Genomic DNA, 18,513 nt, shown 5'->3' with positions numbered 1-18,513 from the left:
TTATTAAGAAGTGTATAAAGGAGACTTGTGTACTGATTATCTTTCTTCTCCTTGCTCCTTGTGTGGAATTTTGTACACTCCTCTGCAGCCTGACTGAGGTTCAGGAACTCACCATCTAAAGTTTTGAGGGCATAAACTTGTGCACTGCTTCTATGGTGTGCTATAGTATGAGCTGCCATGATTAAAAGCAGGATTATGTGCAATGAAAATATTTCCAGTTGCTTTCATATTCTTCCTGTGTTTTGGGTGGGGAAGTGCATGAGCTCAGTTTTAGAAAATGTGGCGTTAATGGTATTATTGTGGTGTCAAGAAGATTGAAGGAACCATTCCAAATACAGCTACAATGTCTGTAAACTTGAATAGCTGTTCTCTCTTAATACCAAGTGTGAATTCAGATTTTGAACACTGATTAAGATTTATTTTCTCTCTCTTGCACTGACATTGTTCTAATAAAAGTAAATGATGTGTGGCAATTTGGTCAATAGATCCTTTGTTTGTTTGCTAAGAGGTGGACTAATTTTAACTCCTATAATCCCTTTTGTGCTTTATAACTACTCAAGGGGTTTCATAATGGTTTACCCTGCACACACACTGCTCAGTACAAATTACAATAATGGTTTACCCTGCACATACACTGCTAAGTACAAATTACAATAATGGTTTACCCTGCACACACACCACTAAGTGCAAATTACAATAATGATTTTTCTTCTTGACATTCAATTTAAAAAAGTGCTGAGAATTTGATATGTTAATTTCTTATAATTTATTGTACTATTGGGCAATAAGGGAGTACATTTGTACTTAGTTCCGCTTCTGTTTTATTGTGCCTTTAATTAAAAGCTGTTCTATTACTTAAAATGTCACACTTAGTCTTTCCTTTCTGCAAAGTACTTGTAGTTTAACATAAGAAATTTAAAATGAGTTCTTCATGAAGTACTTTCTGTTCACTTTTCTAGGGGTGTGGGCTGCATCTTTGTCGAAATGATTCAAGGAGTTGCTGCTTTCCCAGGAATGAAGGATATTCAGGATCAACTAGAGCGAATATTTTTGGTCAGTACTTCTATTAGTATGTCTCTGTACAGCGTTGGGATATTAAGGAAGGGAACAGACATACACATCTATTCGATAATGTAGGTTTCAACAAGGTGCTACCTGGGTGATGAAAACTGTTTTTTGGTTTGGACTGTAATTACATTCCCTATGACATTCTGATCAATAATTACATGCTGCAGCATTGAAACATCTTAAGTTTAAGATAAATATTAATCAGCATCAAAAGAGGCAGTAATTATCATCATTGGAGGGGTAGGGAGGAAAGATTTGATTCCATTCATTCCAAATTGGTCCCAATTTCAAACTACATTTAGGTGTCAACTTGACTCAGTGGTAGCACTCTTGCCTCTGAGTCAGAAGGTTGAGGGTTCAAACCCCACTCCAGAGACTTGAGCACATAATCTAGGCTGACACTTCAGTGCATTACTGAGGAGGTGCTGCACTGTTGGAGGTACTGCCTTTTGGATGAGACGTTAAAGCAAGGTCCTGTCTGCCTTCTCAGGTGGGTGTAAATGATCTCGACACTTTTCAAAGAAGAATAGGAGGATTTTCCCAGTGTCCTGGCCAATATTTATCCCTGAACCAACAACCCCAAAACAGATTACCTGATCATTTATCTCATTGCCATTTGTGGGACCTTGCTGTAGTCAAATTGACTGCTCCATTTCCCTACAACACTGACTACACTTCAGAAGTACTTAATTGGCTGTGAAGTGCTTTGGGATATCCTGAGGTTGTGAAAGGTGCTATATAAATGCAAGTTTTTTCTTTCTTTAATTCACAGGTGACAAAATTATAAGTTGATTTTATCTGTCTGAAAATTGGGTCTTTTGTGGTCTATTTCTATGATAGATAAGTAATTATATATTTTTATAGTTTTTCTAACAGCTGTTTAAATAAAGAAAATTTAAAGAAATTCAATTCCTTTTCTGATGTGTGCCGTTGAGAAGTAATGCGGCAATTACTTGACGTAATTATGCATTTTGTGCAGATTGTGGCAGTAGGATTTCTGATTTGAGAAATTGAGTTCAGGAGCAAAATTATGGTTTTATCATTTGTGATTATGGTTCCTAAAATTAACTCTTATGAAATTGGAACAGAGAAGAATGACAACAGCAGTGTGATACCTAATCACATGGTATGTCAGTGATGGTTGAAAATAGTCCCGTGAAAATATTGCATCACACTGCACCCGAGGGCACACCTATTAGATAAAATTGCTTTCTCACTCAGCTGAAACAGCCAAACTAGTATCTGATCAAAAGTAGATAACCTAGGGAGGTACGTTTATTGTACATGAGACTTTAGATTTGAAAAAGCCTTTGTCACTGTGAAGCATCTGCACCAAGTTGACTAAAAATCACAAGATCATTACAGCCCATCTTAATTCATCTATTCAGAGAGAGCATAACATCACCCCATTATAAAATCCAATTTTTAAAAAATGATTGCATGTGTTGATTGTTCATTGTGCAATGAACATCCTGATATCATTCCCAAAATTATCTTTTACTAGTTTGAACCTATATCCACAACTTCTACTCCCACAGCCTAATTTAAAGTAGTTTTCCAGATTACAATCTTTCATACCTCAGTGAGATCACCCCTAGATGCCTCCTCTCCAAGCTGAAAAGCCCCAGACTATCTGGTATTTTCTCACAACTCAGCCTGGTGCCCCAGCGCAGTTTATTTTGAATATCTCTGGTTTCTTGGCAACCGGAACTAGAGGCAATATTCAAGGTGCGGTCTGACCAGAGCTGTATATAGTTAGATCATTACCTCCTCTGACGTGTATCCTACTGTTTTGGCTATGTAGTTCAACATCCTATTGACTTTGTTGATTGCTGCTGTGCATTGGCCATATTTTGTATCGAGCCTGCAAAGTCTCCAAGGTTTCTTTCAGCTTCATTCTTAGCTACTTCAACACCGTTCGTGGAGTTCATAGAATCATACAGCACAGAAGGAGGTCATTCAGCCCGCCGTGCCTTTGCCGGCTCTTTGAAAGAGCTGCCCAATTTAGTCCCATGCCCCAGATTTTTCCTTATAACCCTGCAAATTAGTCCTCTTCAAGTACATTTCCAGTTGCCTTTTGAAAGTTCCTTAGGGATCTGATTCCACCACCCTTTCAGGCAGTGTGTTCCAGATCTTAACAACTCTCTTTGTGAAAAAAAATTCTCCTCATTTCTGCTCTAATTCTTTTGCCAGTTATTTTAAATCTTTGACCTCTGGTTACCGACCCGCTTGCTAGAGGAAACAGTTCCTCCCTACAAGCTCTATCAAAACCCCTCATAATTTTAAATACCTCTGAGGTCTCCCCTTAACCTTCTCTGCTCTAAGGAGAACAATCCCAGCTTCTCCAATCTCTCCACATAACTGAAGCCTCTCATTCCTGGTATCATCCTGGTAAACCTCCTCTGTACCCTCACCAAGGCCTTGACATTCTTCCTAAAGTGTGGTGTCCAGAATTGTACAAAATACTCTAGATGAGGCCTAACCAGTGATATGTAAAGGTTTAGTGTGACTTCCTTGTTTTTCTATTCAATGCCCCGCTTTACAAAGCGAAGTATCCCATACGATCTCTTAACTGCCTTATCAACTTGCCCTGTCACCTTCAAAGATTTGTGAATATGCAGCCCCAGGTTCCTCTGCTCTTGCACCCCCTTCAAAATAGTACCATTTAGATTATATTGCCTCTCCATGTTGTTCCTTCCAAAGTGCATCACTTCACACTTATCCACATTAAATTGCATCTGCCATGTGTTTGCTCATTTCACCAGTCTGTCTATGTCCTTTTGAAGTCTGCTACTATCCTGCTCACTATTTACTACATTGCCAAGTTTTGTATCACCTGCAAACTTCGACATTGTACTCCCTATACCCAAACCCAGGCCATTTATATATAACAAGAAAAGCACTGTTCCTAATACCGATCCGTGGGGGACCCCACTGCAAGCTTCTCTCCAGTCAGAAAAACATCTGTTCACCACTGCTCCCTGCCTCCTACCCCTTAGCCAAATATGTACCCAAGTTACCACCGTCCCTTTCATCCCATGTGCTTCTATTTTCCAAATAAGTCAGTTATGTGGTACTTTATCAAATGTCTTTTGAAATATATATATATATATATATATATATATATATGCTGCACTACCTTCATCAATCCTCTGTTACTTTGTCAGAGAACTCAATCGCGTTAGTCAGACACAAATCTGTGCTGACTGTCCCTTATTAATCCATGCTTCTCCAAGTCAGAATTAATTCTGTCCTTGACAATGGCTTCCAGTAGTTTTCCCGCCACTGACGTTGGACTGATTGCCCTGTAGTTACCAGGTTTATCTCTCTCTCCTTTTTTGAATAGGGATGTAACATTTGCAATCCTCCAGTCCTCTGGCACCACTCCCATATCCAAAGAGGATTGACAGGTTGTGGGCGGACCTTCTGTTATCTCCACCCTAGCTCCCCTCAGCTACCTAGAATGCATCTCATTTGGACTGGATGAATTGTTAACTTTGAGTGATGTCAACCTATTTAGCACCTCCTTTCCATCTATTTTTATCCTATCAAATATCTCTACTCTTCCCCTCCTCTGCTGTGATATTAACTTCATCCTCTTCTTTCATGAAGACAGTTACAAAGTACTCATTTAGTACCTCCTCAGTCTGCTTCCACAGGAAACTTTTCTTTGCCCCACCATTCCTTTAACTATCCTTTTACTTTTTATATGTTTAAAAAAGATTTTTGGGTACCCTTTTATGTTAGCCGCTAATCTTTTTTCATACTCTCTCTTTGCCCCTCTTATATCCTTTTTCAATTTCCCCCTCCACTGTCTGTATTCTGCTTGGTTTTCGACTATACCTGATATTTTTTGTTTTATTTTAACCTCTATTTCCTTTGTCATCCAGGGAGCTGTAGCTTTGGATGCCCCATCTTTCTTCCTTATGAAAAGGAAGAACTTAAGGAAGAACCTCTTGGTTTGTACCCGAACTATCTCTGCCTTAAAGGCCTACCATTGCTCATTCCTGGCCAGCCTTTGTTTCCAGTCCACCTGTGGTAGACCCCTTCAAAAATCACTGAAATTGGCTCTCTTCTAGTTGGGTATTTTCACCTTTGATTTTTCTTTGTCCCTTTCCATAACTACTTTAAATCTAATTATATTATGATCACTATTACCCAGATGTTCTCCCATTGAAACACACTCTACTTGCCCTACTTTATTCCGCAGAACTAGATCCAGCACTGCTTTCTTTCTCGTTGGGCTAGAAACATTCTGATTAAGAAAGTTCCCCTGTACACATTTTAGGAATTCTTCACACTCCCTTATTAATCCATGCCCTTCACACTGTTTCATGCATTGCTGGTGCCAATTGTAAAAAAAAAATAATTTTTTAATTTTATTTTTTTTAATGACCAAAATCTATTAAAATAAGGAGTAATATGAGACTGCACATTTTTAAAATTAGTTTTTAGTTGTTTGGCAGTCATTAAGACTAACTGCTCTTTTAAAACATTGTTTAGACTTGGTATTTTTAAGCATACCTGTTTGGTGATGTAAATAGTTACTTTCCAGCTGGGCAGTTAAGCAAGTTGGCACTTTTTCAATGATTTCTCCGATTGCAGTGTGCGATGTCCCTTTAATTTGAAGCTGTCATATCGCCGGAGAACCACTAGGAGCAAGTTCACGATTTCTGCGTTTTACTGTGCATGTGCAGACATGGGAACTTGCTCCTTCAATTCACCACTAAAAACTGAGAGCGCTGTTGAGCTCCTCCGTTATTTTGGGAGCGACTTCTGGCCCATCATCTTTTCGCCTTGTATTGCTTGCAGTGTTAGCAGGTCTGCAATTGGTAGCTATCCACTTCGCAATAGCATTGGTTATATAGACATACTTAGCTTGATTCATGGACTTGCTACAATCCTGAATTTCTGAAAGAGTACTCTCTTGAAACTGATGGGTTTCATTTGTTGTTGCCTGTAGCAGAAGAACTTCTAGAAAGTTTTTGAGAAGTGAAGGGATGCTTAGCAACAGTAGATGCAAATAACCATCTTTCTATCCAATGAACCATCAAAAAATATTTCTAAAATAAAGTTCCCATTCACAAGTTTTCACTTTTACTTTTAACATTCACTTTTAATACTTTGCTCCATAATGCATTAGTTTAACTTTGCCTTTTTTTCCCTTTCGATTGCTTTCTGTTAAATATTGGTCCACGTTAAGCACGATTTGATTTTATTCGCTCGACAGCCCTATTTTCTACTTTTATTTTTAGCTATCTTCCCTTTTTTTATGGCTGCCTCTCTGGCCTGCTCTGCCACATACAGCCTCTCTGCCTCACCCAACCCAACCCGGCACCTTCCTGTCTGCCTCCCCGAATGAGAATGATATCCCCTCCCTAGCCACCTAACATCAAGCGCTATTGCCCCCAACTAACGGCTTCCTTTATTTAACATCTGTTTCTACCCTTCCCACCACTAGGGGTCAGATGGCTGGAAAGCAGTGGCAATAAGGGCAGGCACCAGAGGTACATTGTCGGGTAAACTGTTATATTAATTTTAAAACACAAGAGAAAGGTTGCGTGCTGTTTAGAACAAAGTATTGAATATTGAAGCTCCTTTTTTTGAAACCCGTGACTTTCGCAATTAATACATTAAAAATATTAATCACCAAAAAAATGAATATGTTAATCACAGAAGTTAACTGTGATTAATTGACAGCCCTACAACATACATAAATAATTTAGATGAAGGAATTAATAGCAGAATTTCTGCATTTTTCTACTGACAGAATTGTATGAAATCTCAATGTGTGGAGGAGACTAATTATTTAAAAATATGGAGAAGCTCAGCAGTTGGGTTAATAAGTGTCAAATGACATTTCAATGTGGATAAATGCAAAGTAGGGCATTTACATGTGCATTATTTGAAAGGATGGGTCAGAAGGATTGGAAGAAATGGAGACTAGTCTTTAAAAATCTGTCTGTAGTATGACATGGCAATTAATAAGGTAAAGGGATTGTTACAGCATACTACCTGAAGCATCGAACATTCTAAGTACATGGTATTAATCTGTACAATGTATGACGGACAATACACAGTGAATATTGTATTCAGTTTGTCTCTGTTACCTCTGACAGTATAATGATGCATTAGAAAGGGTATGTAGGAGAGCAACAATAATGATTCCCAGATTTAGATGACTGTAATATGAGGGCATCCAACGGGAAGTAAGATAATTGTATGTAGAAAAACAGAGTGGGAGATCATGAAAATATGACTCAGGTTTTTTTTAGAAGAATGAGGCAATTAGTAATGTGACGATCATATTGGCTACGTGCAAAAAAACAGCTGCATGTTATAAAACTGGAGCATGATTTGAATCAAAAGTGAATGCTAGAAAACACACCCCTCTGGATGTACATTTTGAAAAATAAACGGCCTCTGTTGGCTCCTATCATTTCTGGTGGCAAATGAGCACATAATCTTACTTCACATTTTATATAACCTATGTTCAGTAACCTTAGTTTGGGTATAAATGGAACCTAATTTCAGAAAGAAAGCTGAAATGGATTGTAAATTGAATAGCAACTTACTTTGCAAAATGATATAAAGAAATTGTATTTCCCTCCTTTACATAGCCAGTGACTGTTAATGCCCCAAATGCATATTGAGCATCATCAAGCCATCTGCATTTCTCTTTGATTTAATTCATTTACTTAGGTAGTGTTTTAAAAGGAAAGTCACCAAACTTAAATTACAAATAGCACATATTCAACATTTTGATAAATAACAAATAAACCTAGCAAACTGATCAATCTTACCAAATTGTTACAATCACATCAGAAAAAGTATTACTACATTGTCATCTTATTAGTATCGTGCTACAATATGATGTGATTATTATACTGGATCAAAAGCATTCTGCTTCAATTGTCGAGCACTATCCATGTTGGTACTAGGAGGAATGCTAGTATGCCTATTATTGATGCCTCTGTGTTTTGCTGATTTTGAATGGTAATATTAGATGTGATTACAGTGACAAACCAATGTCACTTTAAATCCATTCAATGTGAGCATCTAATTCATCCAGACATTGAATTAAGCACTTCCATACTGTTTAGACAGCTATGATCAAAAAAAGTGAATTATGCTTTAATTCTGTGTCACAGCAAATTAAGGTCTATAAGTCTAGCAGGATCGATGAAATAATGCAGAGATCACTGTATCAAGAAGTCACATTTTGATCTGATTGTTATTTCCCAGTTGATAAATCTTCGACCTCATCCTGTACGTGTGTATCGACACACATTTGACCCTATCTTGTCCCGTGTATGCGTACCGCATGCTTGCATTGATATGCACCCTGTGGCATTGCTTATAGGTAGTCTGGTGTATGGAGCCCTGTTGTGATGTTTAGCTGATAACCTGGCCTGTCCCTTCAAAGCCACTGCTCAAGTATTCCTTGTGGGAATCCAGGGGAATTGTAGCTGCTGGTAAATCCTAGAGGTCAGATTACTTGCAAACTTCGGGCTTTAAATTAGATAAATCAAGGATCATTTTGTGCAGTTCCCAATCTCTTCGCCCCACCATTGGCAGCCTTCTGCCATCTAAGCCCTATGCTTGAGAATTCCTTTGTAAACCTCTCCGTCCCTCCATCTTTAAGACCCTTCTTAAAACCCACCTCTTCGATCAATCTTTTAGTCACCCCTCCTAATGTCTCCTCCTTTGGCTTGGTGTCCATTTTTACTTACGCTTTCGTTAAGCGCCTCAGGATGTTTTTCTTTGTCAAAGATGCTATATAAGAGGAAGTTAATGTTTGAAATGTGATAGGTGCTCGATACAAGACCCTTTTTTAATTCTTTATTAAAGATATTTTGCACAAATTCACATTTGTGAATTTGGGAGGATTTAATGTAGGATTTGGTCCAGGGGTCTTTACAGTGCTGGATGATATGTTTTCCAATTGCTACAGGCGAAACTTTGCTGGACTGCTTGATAAAGAAAATGTAAAAGTTTCCCAGTTAGTTTGGTTAACCTGCTTCTCCCACTCCTTTTATTTTAACACATTCTGCTTACTGTGTTCTTTACTGTATTCTTTCCATAGTAGCCTACTTCTGTTGATAAATGTTGCTGTTCATATTTTGACTAATAAGCAAAATAAACACAAGGAAAATTTGGAGAAACGTGGTATAAGATTTGCACCTGTAGAACTATATCCCAGCAAGGAGTTTTTTCTTATTTGTTCATGGGATGTGGGCGTCGTTGGCGAGGCCAGCATTTATTGGCCATCTCTAATTGCCCTTGAGAAGGTGGTGGTGAGCTGCCTTCTTGAACCGCTGCAGTCTGTGTGGTGAAGGTTCTCCCACAGTGCTGTTAGGAAGGGAGTTCCAGGATTTTGACCCAGCGACGATGAAGGAACGGCGATATATTTCCAAGTCGGGATGGTGTGTGACTTGGAGGGGAACGTGCAGGTGGTGTTGTTCCCATGTACCTGCTGCTCTTGTCCTTCTAGGTGGTAGAGGTCGCAGGTTTGGGAGGTGCTGTCGAAGAAGCCTTGGCGATTTTCTGCAGTGCATCCTGTGGATGGTACACACTGCAGCCACAGTGCGCCGGTGATACCTTAAGAAAGGGAGTGTAGAAAAAATTGGTGAGAAGAGTTTTTTTTTAAAGAACTCTATTTCATTGATTGCTTTGTAACCAAAATTAAGTACCTAAACATATTGCTTCTGTACCTACAGCATATGGATGGCTATGGGACTTGCCTTGTTCAGAGAATTCTATACCAGTGTGGTAACTACTAACAAAGACCTTTTTTTTATTAAACTGGTGACAGTAATGATTAGGATGCCACTCATTTCAGCATGCCGTTGCCTGTCGCTAATCTGGTGCCATCACAGAATGAATCTAAACTGTAATTGCTTTCACTAACAAGATAAAAGAAAAGAAAACGCAGGGAGAAACACATTCATGTGAAAGGTGATGCCTAAGCGTTTCTGTTATGTTTTCCAAGTTAATTAGATTTCCTTGTGGACCGTCCTTGTGGACTGTGCCAGATTGTGTCATTAATTCCTGCCCTAATAATAAGGTTCACAGCAAATCACGATCCTTTGGGAGTGCCCCAGCTGAGCAAGACCCGTAAATCTGAGTTTTTAATGTTGAATCATTCAGAATGGAAGTAGATGTCTCCAAGTCTCAGCCACGGTCTGATAAGGAAGGAAAGGAATGTGGATTTGGACAGGTCTCAGAGGGGAAAATAACTAGGCATTGATGTGTACTTACAGAACAGGCAATGGTGCTTTCACTACTGATTTATCAACATCCTGTGATCCAGTTCACGATTATCCTTGCGTAAATGGCAGAAATATGTAGTACTTTGTCAGCAATTCTGTCAAAACTGAGAACTTATATAAAAAAAAGTAAAGATCAAATTCCCTTCCCATATAGCACATAGGGGTTTGTAAATTTCACAGCGAGCTAAGATTTCTTGAGATTGAGCTAATCAAGGTGCAAAGCATGTCGACATATTTATTTCCTTTTTTAAAAATACATATTTTCCACTTGCTTTCTCCTGCTGTTGTCTTCTACAACATGACTTCTTTTTAAGCTGGGAGGAAGAGTCAGTCTGACTCTTCCATAATGAGGGTGAAGCAGAGATTGAGGTCTTGCCCTCTGAATAGAAAGATGTGCCCTGTACTCCAAGGACACTCGATTTGTAGTTTATTCAAAAATGACAATTTGTGTGAGTTAGTGTGTGAGGAGAGCACTGGCCCTTGGTGTTGTCCTCTGTGCATTATTACTTACTGTGCATTGCTCCATCTACTGACATAAACAAGAACTGACAAGACTCACTCAAATAAGCAAAGGTGTTAAAATGTTACCTAATGCTGGGGTGCAACAAAACTATGCCCCTCTGGGGAGGAGTCCAATACCTTTACCAGTCGAGTTAAGTTGTTGCACATCTCCTTCAAAATGCCTATTTAGTTTTATATTCCCTATTTTCTCCTGTTTGACATTTTCTTTACAGTAATCATTGTCCAGTGATCCCTACTTAAAGTACTTGTATGTGGATAGTAGGTGATGATGAGACTGGACTCAGCTGTGCTGCACCTAGCAGTCAAATAGCCTGCCAATACTTGATGTTGAATACGCATGGGCAGTGGTTATGTAGGCAAGGTAGCAGAGGGAATATAAGGAATTAATATCCTTAGGAAAGGAGGGGGAAAACAGAGAAAGAAGAATAAGTCAATAAAAATAGTTTAGAAAAACTTGGGACACCTTGAGAATTTAAAAAAAGAACAGATGACTGCAAACATCTCATCTCATCTGACTTTCTCAGCTGAAATAGTTGCCGTTTGGCTGGTTGTGGGGTAAAACATATTTGTATATTTTTCCCTTCAACTTTAGTTCTTGAGATATCCACCTCAGGTACTACTTTGTTTAAACAAAAATATATACAAATGATTTCAGCATGATGTTCCCCTATGCATTCTACCAGTATTCCAGAAGTCACGCTGAAACCACCCAGAAGTGATTTTCTTTACACTTGTATCTCTTGACTTCACTCTTAGGGTGCTAAATTGGGCCGTGTAGCGCCCGTTGTTTTGGTGCTACGTGATTGCTCGAACATCCAAGATGGGGTCTTGGATGCGCACGCACGCTTCTAGTGTGACATGTGCCGGACGCCATCTTGGTAAAGGGTTTAGTGCATGTGCAAATAACAAACGCCGGCAGCATGTAAAGTAGGGAGAAAATGCATACAATTAGTGTGCAATGCTGATTTAAAGTGATAGACAACATTTTGGGACTTAACGCTCCACTCAACGCACTGTCTTAACCACGACCATCTGAACATGTCCTAAAGTGCCTGGAGGACCCCCCACCAGCGCTATTCAAAGGGACCGTGCAGGATTTACAGGTTAGTTGTTGGATTATTGCTTCTGGCTGCTGATCCATTTGTACCTGTTTTTGGAAGTCCCCTATACTTGAATACGAGGACGAGGAATCATAGCCTAACATTTAGAGCCAGGACGTGCAGGAGTGAAGTTAGGAAACGCTTCTACACGCAGAGGGTGGAAAAATTTTGGAACGCACTTCTGCAAACAGCAGCTGATGCTAGCTCAATTGTGAAATATTAAATCTGTGATTGAAAGATTTCCGTGAACCAAGGGATATGGGGCAAAGGTGGGTATATGGGGTTAGGTCACAGATCAACCATGATCTCATTGAATGGAGGAACAGGCTTGAGGGGCTAAATGCCACTGCCACTTGCTGCCTCCTGTTCTGCGTCACCTCCTCCTGCAAGAAAGCGGGACTTGTGTCTGGGTGATTTGCCTGTATTGCTTGAATAGCTGCCTGTGTGTGGCCTGAGAGTTGTGGGTGGGCGGCTTGCAACAGTGGTAATGTGTAAGGGTGAGAGAAAGCATCTAATTGGAAGAGTTGCGTACTGATAGAAAGAGTTTGTTGGTATGTGGGTGAGGGTGATGAGGGGTGTAGTGTGTGGAGCAGTGGATGCGGCTAGTGGTGCAGTTGGTAGGAGATGCCACTTGACAGTTGACCTCACTCACCTTGACCACTTGTGTCAAGTCACTGAACTTCTTCCTGCACTGCATCCATGTTCGTGGTGCTATGCACCTGGCATTGACTGCGACCCCTGCTGCCTCCCACTGCCTTTTGGGCATATGTCTGGAGGGCCACTTGGCCCCCACACCCTCCCACCTTTGTGGATGTAGAATGTCCCTTCTTCTGTCCACCTCTTGCACAAGGCCTCTAGTGCATCAGCAGAGAACCTTGGTGCACGTACTCTCGCAGGCCCGGTACAAACTCAGATCGACAGATTGGTGAGGTCTGGCATGCAGATTGGAGGATGTGGGATTTAGTGGTGCGCAACCTTTATTCAATGTTTTAACATAACTCATCAGTTTGTAAACATAGGGACGGGGCCTGCATCTGTGTTTTACGTGTGTGATGTCTGATCTCTGTTCAGACTTTGTGCAGACAGTAGACTGTTATTTTTAGCAAATAACAGGTACCAGCCACCTTTAAGAGCGTTTGGCAGGCTGTCGGAGAGACAGCCTGCCTTTAAGAGATTGGGGCTACCCCTGCTGGTGAAAAGTGTGAATGTCATTCAATTTTAGTGGCAACGCTGATTTGGAACGCTGCTTTCAGGTGAGTGCTGAGGCTGGATGAATCTCTCGTCCTGCCTGCGAAGGAAGCACCGGGCGTGGGTTAATCGCGGATCACGATACCCGCGCCCCGTTTCGGGCCCTATCCAATTTAACTCCCTTAGTCTCTATTAAAATCTATTTGCTCATTTTTAAAAGTGATTTAAAGAAAAGCCAGAGGACAAATTTCAAAAGCTATATTGAGGTAAAATTTATGGGGAAACGTTTAAACCAGTTAGGGAGGTAGGAGGGGAAACTCCATACTTTGAGTCAAAGAGTGTGAAAAAAAGACCAGCAGGACATGTGCAGGGTGAGGATAGTTACCCAGATAAGAGTTCTGTACATGAATGCACATAGCATAAGAAATTTTAAAAAGTGAGTTTAAAGCACAAATTCAGCATAAAGGATGTGATGTTACAGAGACCTGGCTACAATATGAGCATGATTGGGAGCTAAATAGTCCAGGCTATAGGACTATTTAGAAAGGATAGGGAAATTGGGAAAGGAGGGGGAAGTAGCAATATTGATAAAAGACTCAATTAACACAGTAGAACGAAGGGATATCGGAAAGGTGATAGGACAATGGAAACAGTATGGCTAGAGCTGAGAAACAGCAAAGGATACAAGACTTTGGTAGGAGGTCTACAGACCTGCTGATAGGAGTAATGTAGTGGGGGGGAGTGTATCAATACAGAGATCAGGGAAGCATGTAGCAAAAACAATTGGTTATAATGGGAGATTCTAATTTTCACATAGACTGGGAGAAGGAGAACAGCTCAAGTAGTAAAGGCAATGAACGACATTTTTCTAGAACAATATGTTTTAGAACTGACCAAACGGGCCATACTAGATTTAGTGATGAGTAACAAACCAGAATTAGTTAACAATCTGATACCAGAGGAGCATCTTGAAAACAATGACTACAATATGATTGAATTTGATATTAGGTTTGAGAGGGAGAAGGGAGAGTCATAAACCAAAGTTTTAAATTTAAGTAAGTCCAACTTTGAAGGGATGCGACATAAATTGACCAGTTAATGGTAAATCTACAGATAAACAATGGGAAATATTCAAAGAAGTGTTTGGTATGATACAAAACCAGTACATACCCCTAAAAGGCAAAGCCTCCACTTGTGTTGTTAAGCAACCATGGTTAACAAATGAGGTAAGAGACAGTATCAAGCTAAAAGAAAAGGCTTACGCAAATGCAAGGAAAAGTGGAAATCCAGCAGAATGCAACAGCTATAAAAAAAACAACAAAGGGCTACAAACATAGTAATAAGAGGTGCAAAAAGGAAATATGAAATAAAAACTTGCAAGGGATATCAAAGCTAACAATGAGGTTTAAAATATATATTGAGAAAGAGAGTGACAAGGCGGAATGTGGGCCCATTAAAGACAGATACAGGCAAGACTATAATAGACAATAAGGAAATTGCAGACTTTTCAAATGAGTACTTTGTATGTTTTAATAGTGGTGGAAGAAGGGAAAATACCAGTGGTACAAGGGAACCTAAAAATAAGTCATGGGGAGGAACGTGGTGAATTTAATATATATTTTTAATGGTAATGGAGAAAATAATGGGACTTAAGATAGACAAGTCTCTAGGACTTGATGGTTTCCACCCTCGGTTTTAAAAGAAATGGGTGAGGAAATTGCAAATGCCTTCGTTATAATTTTCTAAAACTCTCTAAATTCAGAAATAGTGCTTTTGGATTAAAAAATTGCACATGTCATTCCATTATTTAAGGAGAGGGAGAGAGAAACCAGGTAACTAAAGGGATCAAGGGATATGGGGAAAAAGCGGGAACAGGGTACTGAGTTAGATGATCAGCGATGATCATTTTGAATGGTGGAGCAGGCCCGAAGGGCCGAATGGCCTACTCTCGCTCCTATTTTCTATGTTTCTATGTAACTACAGACTTGTCAGTTTAATATCAATTGTGGGGAAGTTACTGGAATCTTATCATCAGAGATAGAGCGAGCACATGTATCAGCTGATCAAAGAGTGTCAGCATGGATTTATGAAGGGTAGATCATTTCTGACTAATCTAATTCAATTTTTTGATATGGTCACCAGCATGGTAGATGGGGGAGTGTCTATTGATGTAGGCTATCTGGATTTCCAGAAGACATTTGATAAGGTTCCACATAAGAGATTATCAGCAAAAATGAGAGTGCATGGAATTGGAGGTAACCTTGTGACATGGGTCGGTAATTGGTTGGGAGGTGGGAGACAGAAATTGGGATAAAGGGTTTATTCTCTGATTAATGGGATGTGACATGTGGTGTTCCCTGGGGATCTGTACTGTAGCCTCAGCTTATCATATATATCAATAACTTATTTGGAGGAATAGAGAGTTGTATATCCAAGTTTGCAGCTGACACTATGTTAGGAGGCACAGTAAGTTGTGTAGGTGGAAGGAGAATCTTGTAAATGGACATAGACAGACTAAATGAGTGGGCAAAACTATGGCAGATGGAGTTCAACATGGGGAAGTGTGAGGTTATCCACTTTGAGTCTGAGAAAGACAAATCAGAATATTTTCTTAATGATGAGACACTAGGAGCTGTTGAGCAAAAGGATTTAGGTGTCCATGTACACAAATAACCAAAAGCTAGTGAATAAGTACAAAAAGTAATCAAAAAGGCTAATAGAATGTTGGCCTTTATCTCAACGAGGTTGGAATTCAAAAGTGAAGAAGTGATGCTGCAGTTGTACAGAGCCTTGGTCAGACCCCATCTGGAGTACTGCGTTCAGTTTTGGGCAGCGAATCTCAGGAAAGACATATTAGCCTTAGAAGGGGTACCGTGCAGATTCACCAGAATGATGCTGGGGCATAAAGGGTTAAATTAGGAAGATGGGTTGCATAAACCTGGCTTATATTTCCTAGAATTTATAAGGTTGAGGGATGATCTAATTGAGGTGTTTAAAATGTTAGGGGGATTCGACAGGGTCGATACAGAGAAACTATTTCCTCTAGTTGATGAATCCAGAACAAGAGGGCATAATCATAAAATTAGAGCTAGGCCCGTTAGGATGGGAAATCAGGAAGCTGTAGGCAAAAAGGAACGTGCCTTTACCCTACGTTACGATGTTTGTGTCTCCGGGACTTACAGACACACAATGTCAGATTGACCATTAACACTTTTATTTGTCTAACTCGAGTTATACTAACACAATTTTAGCACAACATACACAGAGTAAATACCTTAAGGGTTCCCATTTATGCTACCCAGACTCAAGTGCTGGTCAAGCTTACCTTGCCCTGGGTGCCTCAGCTTGGTGACCAAACCAAGGACTCGTCCTTGACTGCAGTACCCAGATCTCTTGCTACCCTCTTTTTTATGTCCTGAATTATCATGGCTGCAACATGAAGATCAATTGTGTGCTATCTCACTTGATCAGTTTAGTCAGTGGGCCTCATAACCCATCTTCTCATTAACAGTCAGCCTAGCAATAGTTTCCCAATTTAATATAGTGGCCATTCCACGTGTCAATTCAACACAGTGGCCATCATACATGTCCCCCCTCACATGCCTTTACTGACTGAAAGTCAGAGAAGGCATGTACATTGGCAACTGGGCAGCACAAATAAAGTCCCCCTCTCGTGTTACAATTTATTTTCTCTCACAGAGTGTAGTAATTGCACCATTTCCATCCGGCCCTGGGTCGCCTGCAGGCTCCTCACCAGGCACCGAACGTAATAGCAATACATAAGCATTATAAGGACAAAAGAAGACTGTACAAATAACAATATCATTGATGTTAGACATCGTCAGGGATTCTGGGACAGGTTGTATGTTGTCTCATACCAGGGTCCTGCTCCTAGTTCCTCATCTATCTGACTAGCTCTTTCCTTAACCCTCTGTTACATGGTTACCAGATGTTTCTGGGAAGTCACAGTGCGTTGCAAGGTTTGCGTCAGATTTAGAGAGAGTGGAGGAATTGGGTGCCCGAAGGCGTGCGCTGCCTTAACGGCTGCAGCGATTCCTTTGATTTTTACCCGGAGGGTGGTGGAATGGTGTTGGTGCGTCGGATAGTACTAATTCTCCCCAATTATGGTTTTCTCAGTGGGGAGGAAGCAGAAGTTAGAGGTGCTGAACGCGCATGTCTTTAATCCATGTTTATACATTTTTCGATTGGTTACTCCACAGATCGTGCCATTGGTGGCATATACCACCCTATGATTTGGGTAGCCCCATTTTTGAACACTCATGGAATAGGCCGGGGGAACGTCCTCATTTAAGGTGAATCCGCATCCAGGATCCCCTGGTTCGGGTACATCACAGGAGCAAACTAATGCTCCTTCAATCAGGTGGCAACATTCAGTGTTAGGTGCCTTCCAAGTTACGCCTCTTCCTATCAAGGTTAGGGCTGGTTTAATATGCTCTGAATGTACCTCACCCTCTAATACTCCCACCGAGGACACCGTAAATAGTTCATATTCCAATTTGGGCAACCAGAGGGCTGTCCCAACGAAGAGTGCTTACTACCAGGGCACGGTCCTCGGGTCACCATCGCCCTCCCATATCTACAGATCTTACACAGAGGAGGGGAGTCAATTCCAGGGTACATTGGAGAGACCCACCTGCGGAGCTGGTCATCAGACACCCAGAAGGGGATCCTCTTTTCTAGGTCTTGTAGTCCCTCCTGTACTTGTGTCAGGAGGAAATTCCCGTACACCGTGCACGCTACCGTCTTCGCAGCTTGACTATCTGATTCCTCATTTTCCAAAATAATGTCATTAACCTTTTGCTGAGTTTTTCCGAGTGCCGTCACGACCTCAATAATTGACTGGAGCGTTATGGTATGCTCACTTAGAGACTGCTTTTGTTCCTCATTCATATCTTTCAGCAAGCCATGCAGCACTTTGCGCATAGCTTGAGACTCCTCCCAAAAAACCCTCTATGTCCCAAGAATTCATAGCTGTTGTTCCCAGGGCTTCTCCTATCCCCATCCATTCCATAAGTTCTCTCTTTCTACGTGTAGCCCTCTACGATACAGTTATATTTCCCCTGCTGGAGCTATTCTGCCCCTCCTGTTCAGGCACCTCTACCCATTTTTCCTCTCCCCGCTCTCTTCCTGCAGTGTGTTTATAAAAGTTCTCAATTGTTTGGTCTGACAGCGTCTGGAATAGTCGTCGGTACCTCTGCTCACATAATTGTTCCGGAATGTTTAGAGCCAAGATCTCAAAAACCACAGGAACATTCTCCCATATGATGTTATTGATCAAGATCTGGTGTGCTTGGCGTACCACCAGCCCATTACTAGGCCCTTGCCAAATACCCGGGCAAGTA

At 40.7% G+C, this 18,513-nt stretch overlaps 1 protein-coding gene across 5 annotated transcripts in view; it reads left to right on the top strand.

Moving 5' to 3' along the window:
• cdk14 (cyclin dependent kinase 14) overlaps window positions 1-18,513 on the top strand; it is a 634,917-nt gene that overhangs the window by 352,932 nt on the left and 263,472 nt on the right. For all 5 annotated transcript variants that reach the window (XM_068006560.1, XM_068006534.1, XM_068006551.1 and 2 more), the window contains one exon: window positions 960-1,053. In XM_068006560.1, coding sequence (XP_067862661.1) covers window positions 960-1,053 — 94 coding nt within the window. The remainder of the gene's footprint in view (window positions 1-959; window positions 1,054-18,513) is intronic.

Source organism: Heptranchias perlo, chromosome 2, assembly GCF_035084215.1.
Source record: "Heptranchias perlo isolate sHepPer1 chromosome 2, sHepPer1.hap1, whole genome shotgun sequence".
NCBI classification, from domain to species: domain Eukaryota; kingdom Metazoa; phylum Chordata; class Chondrichthyes; order Hexanchiformes; family Hexanchidae; genus Heptranchias; species Heptranchias perlo.
Note: the sequence above shows the minus strand (reverse complement) of the source record. Positions and strands in the feature narration are given on the sequence as shown.